Source organism: Pseudocercospora fijiensis (assembly GCF_000340215.1).
Source record: "Pseudocercospora fijiensis CIRAD86 unplaced genomic scaffold MYCFIscaffold_13, whole genome shotgun sequence".
In the NCBI taxonomy this organism is placed as follows: Eukaryota; Fungi; Ascomycota; class Dothideomycetes; order Mycosphaerellales; family Mycosphaerellaceae; genus Pseudocercospora; species Pseudocercospora fijiensis.
In genome coordinates this window covers 192,496-206,821 of record NW_006921544.1, presented here as the reverse complement: position 1 = coordinate 206,821, position 14,326 = coordinate 192,496, and the positions used below count along the sequence as shown (strand labels likewise).

Genomic DNA, 14,326 nt, shown 5'->3' with positions numbered 1-14,326 from the left:
TACTATCTGCAAGTGCTGCATGTGTGACATTTCTTACTTCCTGTCTATCGAGATTGTAGATCAATTCTCACGAAATACCCCATCTATCCGTAAGCATTGTGAAGCTTTCGTCCTCGAACTGCGTGTCATTGCGCCATCGCACGGGCTACATAAACTCGTGATCCTCATCGGGTTTCTCGTGTCAAGTCTGGCCCAATCCCTTCCAGTGCCTCCTATCGTATCTTTTCCTGTTTTCTTTGATGATGTTGGTGTCCGGCTCTTCATCCAGCATACGCACTGTACCGCTTCCGTCGAGAGGTCATCAGGTATAGTTGTGTCTCGTAGCATCTCTCCGGCTCGTTCACTTACTATCCTCATTTGTCCGCTGATTGACTTGACTTGAATCATCGTTCCCGCAGTTTCTCGCTGGAGTGAGGGGTGATGTAGCTGATGCAAGCCCGGATAGCAAGCGCAAGCGTCGCTGGAGCCTCCTGCTTTCCAGCTCTATTGAGAATCCTTGTCTCTCATCACCACCACAGACTTCCAGTGCATATTTCTCTCATCACTACTCATGCCGCTCGACGGCCGCAACCCATGAGCCTACTGCTTTCCAGCTCTATCGAGATCCTTTTGCGCTCATTACCAGTGCCGACGCTCAGCTGCCGCGAATTGCGACCCTCCTGCTTCCCAGCTCTACCGAGAACTTGTTTCTCTCATCACCACTGCAGAAGCTCGGCACCTTGTTTCAGCTGTCGCAAATCAGGACCTGCTGCTTTCTAGCTCCATCGAGAATCCCTTGCTCTTATCACTACCACAGCCGTCCACCTGCCGCGACTCACGAGCGTCACACTTTCCAACTCCGTCGAGAATCATTTCTCTCATCAAGACTGCAAACACTCAGCTGCTGGCGCCATATTGCGGTCGTGGAGTTGGATTCAGGAGATGGAGGGAGGTCAGGGCCCACAACAGCTGAGAGGTAGAGTGGACGCTTGAGAGATGGAGTGATCACCTCTCTCACGCCGGTCTAGCCTACTGCTTTCTAGCCCCATCGAGAACCCGATATGCCGTCTTCCACCCCTGCAGCCGCTCAGCTAGAGACTCCATATTGTGGTCATGGAGTCGAAGCCAGGCGACGGAGTGGAGATCAGGCTTATCGACAGCTAAGAAGTGGAGTGGTGAGCCTACTGCTTTGCAGGCGGAACAAGAACACTTCATGCCGTTTTTCAGTCCAGCAGCCGCTCAGCTGTAGACGCCATACAACAGTCGTGGAGTCGACGTGAGGAGGTGGAGTAGTGGTCAGGCTTATCGACAGCTAAGAGGTGGAGTAGTGGGCCTTTGTGGGCAAGCCCACCGGTGGTCTTGCTGGAGCTCACAATGTTGAATTGCAAGCTCTGAACTATGGTGTGAGAAAGGACGGTGACCTGGCAAATGCTGGTGCTATGCTCGGCGACCTATCGGTGAACGACTTCCAACGCCAACCATACTACCAGGTTGCATATCTGAAGGAGCAGGACCCTATACCCGCCAGAAATACCGCCGTCATCAGCGGAACCGCAGGTTCTGCTGTAGTTGGCTGCATCAGCGAGCCTCCCATCTATCTTGACAGAGAATGAATTGTGTCATTCACTCATAGCATAATCGCAGAGCACCTTGAACAGTCGGTGAACAGAAATTGTCGCGCAGTGCTACTTTCAGTAGGCATATCCAAGTGTCGTCTTGTGATCAAATATCTGAAAAAAACCGCAAGTGTACATAATACCAATCAACAGGCACGTTATCTTCTAGATGGGTGAGGTTCAGGCATAGCCTAAGAGTCCGGCCGAGGCCGACGAAGAAGGTGAAGAGAACCACATGCATAGTCTTCCGCGGTTCGACACAGGTAGACTCGAGCTTTCGCATCCTGTTGAGTGAATACTCACCTAGCATAACGCCAAACTCCTTGGTCTGTCCACCCAACTTGCCGTGCAGGGCGCCAGCACAGAGAAGCCCTCGACACCTCTTTAACCGCAAGTGTACATAATACCAATCAACAGGCACGTTATCTTCTAGATGGGTGAGGTTCAGGCATAGCCTAAGAGTCCGGCCGAGGCCGACGAAGAAGGTGAAGAGAACCACATGCATAGTCTTCCGCGGTTCGACACAGGTAGACTCGAGCTTTCGCATCCTGTTGAGTGAATACTCACCCAGCATAACGCCAAACTCCTTGGTCTGTCCACCCAACTTGCCGTGCAGGGCGCCAGCACAGAGAAGCCCTCGACACCTCTTTGGGCAACGCCCCACGTTTCGCCAGAAAACACACCTCCACAAACTCTCACGGCTCAAGGCCCCCAAAAGCAGCCAACGACACCCAGGGCATGAAAGAGAAGACGCGAAAGAACTTCGGCATCGAAGACGTCGGGTGTTCCAAAGAACCGGGTTGCAAAAGGCCGGCTCACACAGCATCCCATCCCTAGGCAAGAGGTGGGATGTTCACCTCTCTCATAACGAGTATTTACGAGCCTGCTGCTTGCCAACCCCATCGAGAGAGATTGCTGAGGAGCTGTAGGGTGTTCAAAATCCATAAGCCCGGTTGCAAAGGTGGATTTATACAGTATCCCACCTACAGGCAAGAGGTGGGATGTTCACCTCTCTCTTAACGAGTATTTACGAGCCTGCTGCTTGCCAACCCCATCGAGAGAGATTGCTGAAGAGCTGTAGGGTGTTCAAAATCCATAAGCCCGGTTGCAAAGGCGGATTTATACAGTATCCTATAGACAGGTGAGAGGTGGTGTATTCACCTCTCTTACGCCAGAGACTCACGAGCCTTCTGCTTGCCAGCCCCATCGAGAGAGATGGCTACAGAGCGTCGGCATCGAAGACGTGGGGTGTTCAAAATCCATAAGCCTGGTTGGGAAAGGCGGACTTATACAGTATCCCATCCACTGCTGATAGGTGGAGTTTTTATCTCGGTCACATTCACCAGCCCTCATGGACGTTCAGGCTACCGAGGTAGTAGGCTCATCATCGAACCCACAACTTGATAACTTCAATGGGGAGAAGGGGGAGTGGACACCTCGAATGAGTGGAGTGGTTACCTCTGCTATACTGGACATTCACGAGCCTGCTGCTTTCCAGCCCCATCGAGAAGCCTTCATGTCGCTTCTAGTCACTGAGGTGGCAGGCTCAACGTCGCAACCTCAACTTGACGAGGTGGACGAAGAGGGGATGTTCGAGCCGGCTCAAGACCTTGGGCATGGAAGAAACAGTGTTCCAAATCAATGAACCCGGTTGCAAAAGGCGGACTTATACAGTAAGCCATCCACTGCTGAGAGGTGAAGTGTTCACTTCTCTCACATTCACAGGCCTGTGACTTTCCAGCCCCATCGAGAAGCCTTCATGTTGCTTGTAGCCACTGAAGTGGCAGGCTCAACGTCGCAACCTCAACTTGACGAGGTGGACGAAGAGGAGACGTTCGAGCCGGCTCAAGACCTTGGCATGGAAGATATGGTGTTCCAAATCAATGAATCCGGTTGCAAAAGGCGGACGTATACAGTATCACATCGACAGCTGAGAGGTGGAGCAGACAGCTCGCTCACACCTAAGCACCTAAAGCCGCTCAGCTGCAAACACAATACTGCGGTCGCAGAGTCGAGGCACAAGGCTTATAGACACCCCTGTCGCGCCTGAGCTACTGCATTCGGTCACCCTCTGCCTGATCCGACCTGGGTGTTAAGGAGCGAGCACGATCCAACAGAACTCCTGGCCATCCGACCCAGGCGTCAAGGAGCGAGCACGATCCAACAGAACGTCTGTCCGAGAGCGAGCATAATCCAACGGAATTTCAAAGCGAGCGTGATGAAATCGAATTTCACTCGGGTGTCAAGGAGTAAGGATGATCCAACCGAACTTCTGAGCGAGCATGATCCAACCGATGTTCACCCAGGTATCAAGGAGCGAGTACGATCCAACGGAACTTGTAACCGCCCTGGGTATCAAGGAGCGAACACGATCCAACGGAACTTCTGTCCGCCCTGAGTGTCAAGGAGCGAACACGATCCAACGGAACTTCTGTCCGCCCTGAGTGTCAAGGAGCGAACACGATCCAACGGAACTTCTGTCCGCTCCGAGTGTCAAGCAGCGAGCAAGACCCTTCGGAGAGACTTATGCCTATGATGGGTCTGCCAAACACTCGACGACAGCCGCGGCGAGTGGACACATCGCTCACCTCTCTTGCACCTGAGCCACTACAGCCGCTCCACTTCAGACAGCATATTCTGGTCGCGGAGTCGAAGTGAAAGGGTCATAGACACGCCTTACACACCTGAGAGTCGCAAGCCGGGCCAAGCAGTCGCGAAACAAAGTGCTCTCCGAGACACTCAACGTCGCGGAGACACCTCCCTCACCTCTCTTGCGCCTGGAACACTTCAGCCGCTCCGCTGCTGGCACCAATTTCTGGTCGCGGGGTCGAAGTCAATGACTTATGGATACGCCTCACACACCTGAGCTACTGCAGGTTCATGGACAGCTCTCTCACATTTCAGTAGTGGTGCGATTGGGTCTTCGAAGGCCGAACAGATCGCTGCTGCGGAGCTGAAGCAGGTTCATGGACAGCTCTCTTACATTTCAGTAGCGGTGCGATTGGGTCTTCGAAGGCCGATGCTGCGGAGCTGAGGAATCCCAAGCATAAGAAACGGCATAAATGGTTCTCGAGGCTCTAAAACTCTCGAGCAGTTTAAGAAAGCCGATAAAGGTGAAGACAATATGTCGCCTTCCTGCGCCAATCTTCGGTATGTGAATTTTAGAGGCTTCGCAGATGGTTTTGACGAAGTTCTGAAGCTTTTCTATGAACCAGTTCGCGACACTATAGATGATTGACAAGGGAAAGAGCTTCAAGAGATGGGAACGAGTGAATCCATCCGCGATGTAATGTGTCAATTTGCGGGTTCCCGTTTCCCGTAATGTGCAACATCTTCTTGCTTGACCAGTTTGCACTCCTTTCGGATTCTGTAGCACCACAACTGTGCCAGCGAACCGTGAGAGGAACAACGCCGCATAAAGCCTTCTATCCTGATACGCATCGAAGCCGATGCTCTCGATCTAGCTTCCTGGCCTGGCGACCAAATACTGCACTACTGCACCGCGACATGATGGGCCACTCCGAAGAGAGAGACAAGAGAAGCACAGTGATCTGGAAAGATTTCGCCTTGAGTCTGGGGAGGAAGTCTGCTACAGCATCGCTCGCCAAGTTCGTAGAGGTGCAATACCGTCTATCAGTGCTGGTGACTTAGGAGCTCTTGTACCACGACCTAGTCTCGCCTCGTGTTGGAACGCCGATGGGTATTTGTGGTGTAGCAGACCGTCCCACTCTGCGCGGGAGAGTATGTCAAAAGCGAGAGCAAGATCCGCCAGGCGATGGCGCAATGGACGATGCGCCCTAACAAGCTAGGTAATTGGATCCATCCTACGCATATGCGGTAACCGGTGGCTCAGAAGCTTTTAGCACAAGGTCTTGCTTATGTTTGCGAGCTCGATTGCGTGTCAGGTGGCCCTTCATGGCTAACTTCGCGGAAATGGTCGTCCAGAAATGGTCGGAAAGGCGTGAGAATGTAGCTGTGAAGATTTGTTGTCACCAGTTCAAAATCCAGCGGGCCGAGCTTGATTCGGCATGATGCTTGAATTGGCTGAAGGACATGCCATTCGAAACGAGAGGTCCGTTCTTCGAACGATCCGTGAGTCGCAAGAGGAATGCGAAATCCAGTTTGCTAACTGGGCACCGCCCCTTCAGACCCTCTGCAATGTTTGTGGATCCTTCGCATCGAGGAGCATTTGGTCACGTCTTCAACGACTTGACTGCTGATTCAGAAGGAGGCATAACGAGAACGAGGGCCTTGCCATGGTATTTGTCGATAATGATGATGCGTGAATATGATGGTCTATTCTCCTATCACTTCCTCTTCCTGCCTGCTATATCCTACTGATTGAACCCCTCTATATCGCAAATGCCATTTTTCACCCGCCTTTTCGTCAACGCGGCGAAGAACATAACCAGTCTTTCTATGGCAACCCCAATCCTAGTCGCCATCGTGGGCGTGCAGATGATGCAGTCGTGGGCGTCGGCGCCATGGTCGATCGTGAAGCCGGCAGAGATGAAGTTCAGGCCGTTGTGAGGTTCATGCAGGTGTTGGACTCGGCTCTCAATGTCATCGCGAGGTATTGCGAGAAGGCGGGAGTAGACGAGGTGTTGCATACGGCGGCATTGCAGTGCGTGAGTCTGAAGTTGCTCGCATCCACGTCGCCGAGCTTAGGCATACACATGTCGTCGGCCAGCATCTTGAACTTCTTCGTGTGGTTGGATTTGAGGTTGCTCGTGGGCTTGTGCCTGGACACGACGTCATCATCGCCCTTGGTTGCGGGTGGCATAAGCACAGGCCCAGTCGATCACGCTCATGATGTGGATGAACTTGATGCTGCTGCAGTACTCGAAAAGCCAGCCAAATCGCCATCACTATCCCGAATCTGGTCGTGTTCATCATCAGTATGCAGATGCATCACTCATTCGTTTGGTACATCAACAGAATGAAGAACGACGAGTTGCTCGACACTTTGATCAGCCACAAGATCGAGGACAGCAGCACGGGCGTGACTAGGGTTCTACATTTACATGTAAGTCTTACAAAACCTAATGTAAGGCAGGGGTTTGAGCTTTGTATGGCCTTACATTTTGTATGTTGGACTATTATCTGCACCGGAAGGGCTTATATGTCTCTCTTACCTTACGGAATAGATTCTGTAGGTCTCGCTAAAGAGGTATAGGTAGCTTAAAGGCTCCTACCTGCTGTCTTAACAGATTTGCAGCTATAGAAGCTTATTTAGACCATATTGACTGCCAAGGCTTCTAGAAGGTATCCTAAGCAGGGGACTATCAAAGTCCAGACAGTAATAGTATTCAGTCTATTATAGTTCTTTAGGGACTGTTAAGATCTAAGAGAGTGTTAATGAACTATTTCAAACAGTTAGCAAGGACTTTCCTTCATAATAGGCGGAATAGCTAGACATCACCCGAAATCACTAGTCTTACATCCTTACATGCCATTTTACATGGTTTTGTAAGCTTACACAGCATTTCTTGGCCTTACATGGTATGTAAGGTTTCGAATGTCGAACCCTAGGCGTGACTGAGCTCCTAGGCGAGGATGAGGGCGAGGTCAACATCGTAGGCACGAACAAGGATACGGAGCTGATGGAGATAGTGCGCTGGGTAAAGATGGTAATGAATAGCATGGACAAGAAGACGAACAAGGTGGAAGCGTCGATGCTGAAGAGCGAGTCAATGAAGCGCGGGTACAGAGAGACACGTTCAAAATGGCGAAACCGGATGCGTACAGGCGCACGACTTCGCCAGTGTTCAGATCAGAGGCGTCCGTAATTAAGGACGACGGCATGAAGTCGTTTACCAGCGTGAGCGGCACCAGGAGCGAGATTGCGACCCCGGCCAGCACCAGACCGCAGACCAGCTACATGCACGGGTTCATTGTCGTTTCCGGCAGTAACTCTAGGTCCGCCATCGCCAGCAAGGGCTACAACTCGAAGGTGGAGCTGTGCGGCATCGAGTTCGCCTCTATGATCTACGCCTACGTGAAGAAGTACATGAATTTCATGGCAGAGGCCGGCCACATCGTCAACCTGATAGAAGAATGGTCACCTAGGCTTACAAACGCAAACAACAAGAATGGAAATCGAATGACTTACGACGCAACGAAAAAAAAGAATAGCTACATCATGGCCCGCGACAACGAATGGCAGAAATTGTCACGAAGAGAAAGCAGAGTGGAAGAACTGTGCGCTGGAAGAGACATCTTCAGCATGAACTTGGCGTTGTGCAAAGCCATCTCATTGGGTTCGATGACGGTCATGAACTTGGGCTACAGACGAACGGAGAAAGCTTGTAGAAGTAACTCGCGGCCGGGACAGTGCCAACAAAACAGCTCAGCTTGCCGCTCAGCGTGTGACTTGGGCAGACGCCAACAACACTTCACTTTGAGCAGAACGGACACAGCTCAAAGCTGCCCTCACAGATGGAAATAAACGCCTGCTGGCGTACCTGAGAGAGCAGAATTCGAGCGACTGCGAGTCCTTATGGAACAATTCAAGATCGACAAAAACAAAGCCGAGAAACGCACCGAAGCGACCAAGACAGATCTTGAATGGACCCGTACAGTCAGCAGATTGCCGAAAGTGAGAAAGACCGCTCGTCAGCCTCACGAAGTCCAAATACGAGGTTTACGTTTTGACATGTACGACAGCGAGCCGGGCCAAGCAGTCGCGAAGCATAGTGCTCTCCGAGGCACTCGAGGTCGCATTTAGCTTTTCCCACCAATCCCATGGGTTCCCTTGGTTCATACCTCAAGTCCTGCCCGCCTTTGAGGCTTACGTTTCGATATGTACTGCAGCAAACCGGGCCAAGCAGTCGAGAACCAGAATCCTCCCCAAGATCGTATCCGGAAGCAGCGCGAGCTTTTTCCACCAAAATACATCAAGCTGCCTGATCTTGCGAAGAAATGCCTCGGATTGAATACCTTGGAAAAACACCTTTCTACGTGTGCACGCCGGGCCAAGCAGTCGCGAAACACAGTACTCTCCGAGACACTCAAGCTCGCATTCGCAAGAAGCTTGAGCGTTTCCTCCCGAAATGCATCAAGCTACCTGATCTTACGAAGAAAGGCTTTCGGAGTGAAACACCTTGGAGGGACACCTTTTCACGAGTGCAAGTGCCTTGTTGGCACCCATGTCGCGGACGATGGCCTCGAGCAGTTTCCACCAAAACACATCAAGCTGCTCGATCTTGGGATAGATGGGTTCGGGGATGGAGGAACACCTTTCTACGAGTGCAAGTGCATTGTCAGCACCGACGTCGCGGAAGGCATTCTCAAGCCTTTTCCACCAAAATACATCAGGGTACCTGATCTTGTGAACAAACGCTTCCAAGTGAAACACCCCCGAGGCACACCTTTCCAGGAGTGCAAGTGCATTGTTGGCACCCACGTCGCGGAAGGCAGTCTGAAGCTGCGCGTGAAAGTGCTGGCACCGGATGAAGATCCCACGCACGTTGAGAGCTCTCGCGATGTCGTGTATCACAGCTATAGACTCGCATTCCTATCACGCAGGTGTCCTACGTGGGATTCGTAGAGAACGAAATTCTCCAATAAGGGAAAAGGGCAAAACTTCTCTTGATTTCGAATTTCAATGTCAATCAAAACCTTCGTGGGCTGATTGGAGTCTGGCACCAGCTCCTGCACTATCCTTCCGGCCTCTGTGAGCTCTATACGCGGGTGCGTGTACTTCTTGATGGCCGTGGTCGTGGTGATGTACACGAAGACGACCTTCTGTGTGAACAGGCTCTGCTCTGCGTTATCGTTCATCTCTGCATTGACCACCAGGGTGATGGACGAATTCTTGTACACCTCCTCCGTCATGTCTATCATCGCGTGCTGGGTGCTGTTCCTACACAGGACGGTGTTCGTCAGGCCGATTGGACTCACTTTGGTGACTGCCGCTTGCTCCTTGTCTAGGGACAGATGTGTGTACATGATCACGTTGCTGTATGTAGTCGTGTTCACGAACAAGATACGAAAGGGAACCATAACGAGGCACGAGTGCCTGATCGACACGATCATGCGAGCAGAGGGTGGTTCGAGAAGGCGAGGTAGCTGAGCAGAGGGTAGCTCAGCACCAGGAATGTCGAGCGCAAGTCGAGATCGTTGAGCGCAGGATATATCGGGCGTAAGGTCGAGGTGGCACTGCACCAGGTGTCGCGCGGAGGTCAAGATAGCTCAGCACCAGGTGTCGCGGCTCAGCACCAGGTATCGTGCGCAGGTCGAGGGGCTCAGCACCAGGTGTGTCGAGCGCGCGGAGCTCGTCCCAGTCTGGCGGGCCTTTGATACTAGGATAATGGGTGGGTGGGATAGCGTCGTGCTCGATTCGCTGGAAAGCTTCGCCGTATTGATATCCCCGAGGGCAGGTACGGCAGACTGAAGACGATCGCGTTTGTATACAAGCGATTAGTCGGGCTCTTTTATTTCAGATCCAAATACAGTGTCAAGTCAAGAAGAATGTCGGGAATAATGCCGATAATACTGGTGCTGAGGATGATCTCTTCGAGTAGTTCTAGCGTAGGAAATCTTAGCACTCAGCAATGTACTCACGAGCCACGTGCTAAGGCCGTGCGGGACAGACATGGGGTTTCTTTCCTTTGTCACGCGTCTTGAGCGGCATGTTCTTAGGTATAGTTGGTCGCATTAGTCCCCTCGAGATTTTCATCGTGATAGAGTTAGATGAATCCCGTAGCTAGCCGACGGTGAGGCCGTCTGCCTTGCGTATCTTTGGATGTTTGATCCATTCTATTGGGTGAAAACGGATCTCATTTTGCATTATACGCAAGCCGCGTGGGAGATCCTTGTGAGCTCGTGACGGAACTCTTTTGCATCTGATGTCGCCTGGAGGCCGAATTTCCACAGCGATGCAGAAATATGCTCGACACCGGGAGCCTCACTTGATGGCGAGATGGAAGCAATAAGCCAGATTCCCACGATTGATCATGCAGGGTCGACTCGCTCGAGAGCTTGTGCCAGCGATGGCGGAGCCCGTTACCTCGCTTCATCCGTGACTTGGTTTCAGCGTGAGTAACATACCGTGTTACGCCGATACCTCAAGCAAAGGTAGAGCTGATCACGGACGAGGTGAATCCAGTCGGCACCGTCTGCCATTGTGAGAATTGTGGCAGCAGGATGGTAGATGAAGATGGGAATTTCATGAGCGTTGTGCGGAGCGCTTAGCTTGCGCGGGGTGTGGTGGAGGCGTGGGCTCTGCAGCAGCATCCCATGAGGTGCTTTCGACGGATCTCACGATCAAAATGCCAATGGCTCGGCTTTTGCGAAGCGTAGTATTGCTGAGGTATGATGGTTGGGTGCAAAAGCAGCTGCCTCATACTGGCTTTGATGTCAAACCCTCACTCAATCGACTTCATCCAACCAGTCCTTCTCGCCGCCTCGCACAGCCTCTCATTGCTTGCATGCATGAACGCGATTCCATCGTTACTGTCGTCGACAGCACTGATGGTATTGAGCTCATCGATCTAGTCGCTTGTAGCTGGGCGGTTGAGTGGTGCAAGCTGGAAAATGGGCATGCTTGGGGTATGTCGTCAATACTTGAGTGCATTCGCGAACACAGAGATGCGCATCATTCAGCATCTTGTAGGCTTGGCACAACAAACTTCGTATCAAAGCTGGTGTCAGACATATCGAATGTGCCGTCTCTAAACATCAAGCTATGGAGGTTGGCGTTCTGCTCTTTGGTAGGCCAGTGGTTGGTCCTATGGATGTCCTCTAGGGTGCGCTAGAAGGCTTTGTAAGTGGTTTCCGCCTTGCAGCATTCTGAATAGAGAGATTGTTGGTGTTTCACACTAGCGACCGGTGCCTGTAGTTCATCGTAGGCCGGAGGCTTGAGCTTCTTGTTGACCTGCCCAGACGAGTTGAAGCAGAGTCGGTCGCGGTCGTGTTTGGTGTTCGCGCGAGCGAGGAAATCTTTCTACTTGTTGTGTTCTGGTAGGCCGTTGTCGACCCCGATTGTGAAGCCGATAGCTCGAGCGGCGATAATGACGGCGAACAAGAGGGAGAGGAGGACGAACACGACTCCAATGTATGTCAGCGATAGCAAGCTGCTTTACAGTAAGCAAGCAGTTCTTGAAGAAGACTTGGCGAATGGAGATGCTGCTATGTCGAGCTGTGAGCCTCACTCTAATGATGATGATGAGGAGCTTTGAGGCCTGAGAATGCCATCTCCGGGAGTATGAGGAGGTTGAGGGTGTTGCGCATATTGAGAGGATGGTATTAGCGTGGGATATGTTTTGGTTGACCTCGCCGAAAGTCTTATTGAACTAGAGGATAGCGATCTTTATAATGGGAGTTGGAAGTTCTTAGGAGATGTTGTTACCCAATAAGCGATCTGAGCAGGCCGGCAGGAGGCACATAAGCCGGACCATTCAAGAGGCTACTGTCGTCTCCAAACTTGGCCCAATACTCGCGGCTTTTGGCATGTTCGATGTTCTCCGCATTATGCTTAGGCAAACCCAGAATGTTCTCCATAAACAACTAGCGCTGCCTTCGGTGGCAGCGTGTGCCAGCTCTCGCTTCTTTTCTTGAAGATCGAGGATGCGTTCCTCGACGGTATGTATTCCTTGACGGTCTCGCGAATAGTGAATCGGAACACTTTGACATAAACCGTTTCGTTGAGATGGTAGACGTATTCGGTAGCTTGTTCTTCGTCGAAGGAATTTCAGAGGGGTTCGACTGTGACGACTCCGCTAGCTGCTGTCGGGTTGAGGCGTGCGAATAGTGAGGCGGAAGACTTTGACATCGACTTCTTAGAAGGGATGATAGACGTGGTCGATGGGAAAGGATGTCAGAAGGGTTCAAGGATAACAATTCTGCTGGCTGCTGTCAGGTTGAGGCTGCTGACCATAGCTTGTACCGATAAGCGTCAAACAGCAATCTTCGCTATAGGAGTGATCAGCTCAACTAGTATTCGCCGCAAAGCTGTCACTGCTGATGAACAGCTTGAGCTCCACAATCTGGGCTGCCTAGAACGCCATGCTTACTTTGCCAATTCGGCCCATAATCTGATGGCTAGCTTCAAGAAATCGCGTTTTATCGCGAGGCCTCGCGTACATTGAATGGAATGTTCGTCAACTTGACTCGGGTGAAGTCCAGTGCCTTTCATCGCAACAAAGACGATAGGGATAGGATCTTTGGCATGGCGGACAAGCTCGTTATATAGAATCTGGTGGATCCAGTGAGTAGTAGCAATAAGGGTAGCCTGTGGCTGGATATCCGCCGAGTGGAAGCCAATATGTTCTACGATGAGGAGGAAAATCCGAATACTATCCACAGCTAACGTGCGAGCGGCATAGGATCAAACATCGATAGGGCTGAGCTCAACTCCGCTGATGCTGCACAGCGTGCTGCTAGTTCTGGAGATGGAGGCGCTCTTGACGATATATATATAAGTGGAGATGGTGATGCTTGGGCGCATCTCGGTCAAGGCCAGATCCGCGCTGCTTGGGAAGAGGCTGGAATTGGGGATGATAGCGGGATTGGTAAAGGTGTTGGTGGAGCTGCCGGCTTCGACTCGAGAGAGTTCTAATCCATGCGCTAGGATGAATGAACCGAGGTGTGTGTGAGAACAAGGAGCATGTGTTTGTAGCATTGGACTTCTGATGCTACTTCCATCTATTTCATAACGCCCTCTCCAACTCTTGCTACGTCTCTTTCTGTTATGCCTGTCGGGCATCGTGAAATATCGCTGCTGCTGTTTCCGGTGTCATCGTTGGTGTCGTCGCTTTCGTACTGTCGGGCTAGGCTATGAAGTTCCGTTAAAGGAATGAAATCGCGAAGTCCAACATCGTTTTCTGGGACGATATGGAAGATGGGTTTCTTGTCTGATATGGCATGTGAGTGATACCGCTAGGTGCTGACATGGGACAGATTGACTTGGCCGCTGAGAAGTTGTCGCGGCGCAAGATCAGGCATTGTCGGGAAGCGTAAACTCCCAGATTTTGTCAGCCAGACACTGCTATTGGCGGGACTAGCGAGCCAATGGACTCGCAAGTTCTTTCCTTCACGCATCCGCCAACCTAGTCATCCCCGAACAACACATGCAACAAGAATAATTCTGGATACCACACGATGCACCATCTCAGCACCAAGTGGAGTGTTCTGGAAGCACCCCCACAATACCGGAAAGGGTGAAGAAGTAGCCAGGGTAACAAGGACTGGGACGATGCGACAGCAACTTGAACGATGAAGACATATTATGGCATCGGCATCCGCAGGCGCGTAGATATGAGGTCTTTCACCACTGCAGAGCACCCAACCATCTATGCTAGACGCACCACGTAGCCCACCATCTGATCGTGCGCCCTTCACGACTGAACACGCGACTTTCACGACTCAAGATGCGCCGACAAGACGAAACAAGATACAAAGAGTAATGGTCAAAAAGGAGGACGACGGCACAGCAAAAGGCGAAACTGTGAACGGGCGGCACTCGGAGTCACTCTGGCGAGCACGATACGGCCACCGAGCTTTTTCAAGACACGTCACGATCCGACTAAGCGAACACGCCCACCAGACTTTGACCTCGCACGCTTTACATGGAATGGCAGCCAGAGAGAACCAGACAAGCCCAGTTTTGGAGATCATCAACGGCTGCCGAGTCGAGACAATATGCTGTCGCTTCCACAGGCTTTATGGAACTAGGGCCGAGGCGCAAGTCATAGGGTGCTCAGGCGCCCTTCTGCGTTTCTGACTACAAC

General features: G+C 51.7%; 3 protein-coding genes across 3 annotated transcripts; all 3 read left to right on the top strand.

Annotated features, from left to right (window-relative positions):
• Positions 1-19: 19 nt before the first annotated feature.
• On the top strand, positions 20-4,885 carry MYCFIDRAFT_180053 (uncharacterized protein; the record flags this gene model as incomplete). Its single annotated transcript, XM_007934033.1, has 35 exons — positions 20-359; positions 399-417; positions 446-730; positions 760-931; positions 956-1,001; positions 1,033-1,116; positions 1,145-1,151; positions 1,185-1,263; positions 1,308-1,536; positions 1,562-1,597; positions 1,638-1,697; positions 1,727-1,752; positions 1,786-1,847; positions 1,888-1,941; positions 1,991-2,032; positions 2,058-2,111; positions 2,152-2,185; positions 2,220-2,377; positions 2,419-2,520; positions 2,544-2,672; positions 2,709-2,838; positions 2,862-2,910; positions 2,942-3,168; positions 3,203-3,223; positions 3,256-3,290; positions 3,321-3,465; positions 3,498-3,532; positions 3,571-3,684; positions 3,713-3,834; positions 3,873-4,028; positions 4,051-4,249; positions 4,285-4,427; positions 4,463-4,600; positions 4,631-4,809; positions 4,844-4,885. 35 exons carry the CDS (start codon positions 20-22, stop codon positions 4,883-4,885), a joined length of 3,753 nt encoding a protein of 1,250 aa, XP_007932224.1.
• A 31-nt stretch (positions 4,886-4,916) lies between these two features.
• Positions 4,917-5,936, top strand: MYCFIDRAFT_180052 (uncharacterized protein; the record flags this gene model as incomplete). Its single annotated transcript, XM_007934032.1, has 7 exons — positions 4,917-5,213; positions 5,250-5,279; positions 5,311-5,432; positions 5,459-5,464; positions 5,501-5,590; positions 5,646-5,687; positions 5,717-5,936. 7 exons carry the CDS (start codon positions 4,917-4,919, stop codon positions 5,934-5,936), a joined length of 807 nt encoding a protein of 268 aa, XP_007932223.1.
• Positions 5,937-5,957: 21 nt separating this feature from the next.
• On the top strand, positions 5,958-14,319 carry MYCFIDRAFT_180051 (uncharacterized protein; the record flags this gene model as incomplete). Its single annotated transcript, XM_007934031.1, has 51 exons — positions 5,958-5,981; positions 6,008-6,196; positions 6,229-6,348; positions 6,387-6,409; positions 6,435-6,625; positions 6,661-6,685; positions 7,031-7,101; positions 7,128-7,258; positions 7,282-7,903; positions 7,944-7,961; positions 8,001-8,175; positions 8,199-8,290; positions 8,323-8,352; positions 8,384-9,131; positions 9,173-9,450; positions 9,483-9,501; positions 9,528-9,643; positions 9,681-9,738; positions 9,765-9,954; positions 9,986-10,000; positions 10,040-10,116; positions 10,149-10,230; positions 10,268-10,276; positions 10,303-10,421; positions 10,458-10,559; positions 10,587-10,633; positions 10,674-10,722; positions 10,756-10,775; positions 10,812-11,334; positions 11,384-11,408; positions 11,447-11,515; positions 11,563-11,656; positions 11,691-11,738; positions 11,771-11,800; positions 11,835-11,863; positions 11,934-12,089; positions 12,127-12,249; positions 12,284-12,676; positions 12,718-12,780; positions 12,828-12,849; positions 12,877-12,907; positions 12,939-13,120; positions 13,146-13,186; positions 13,216-13,341; positions 13,371-13,378; positions 13,407-13,466; positions 13,497-13,569; positions 13,601-13,648; positions 13,677-13,756; positions 13,818-13,847; positions 13,878-14,319. The coding sequence occupies 51 exons, from the start codon at positions 5,958-5,960 to the stop codon at positions 14,317-14,319; spliced, it is 6,336 nt and encodes a 2,111-aa protein (XP_007932222.1).
• Positions 14,320-14,326: the final 7 nt, after the last annotated feature.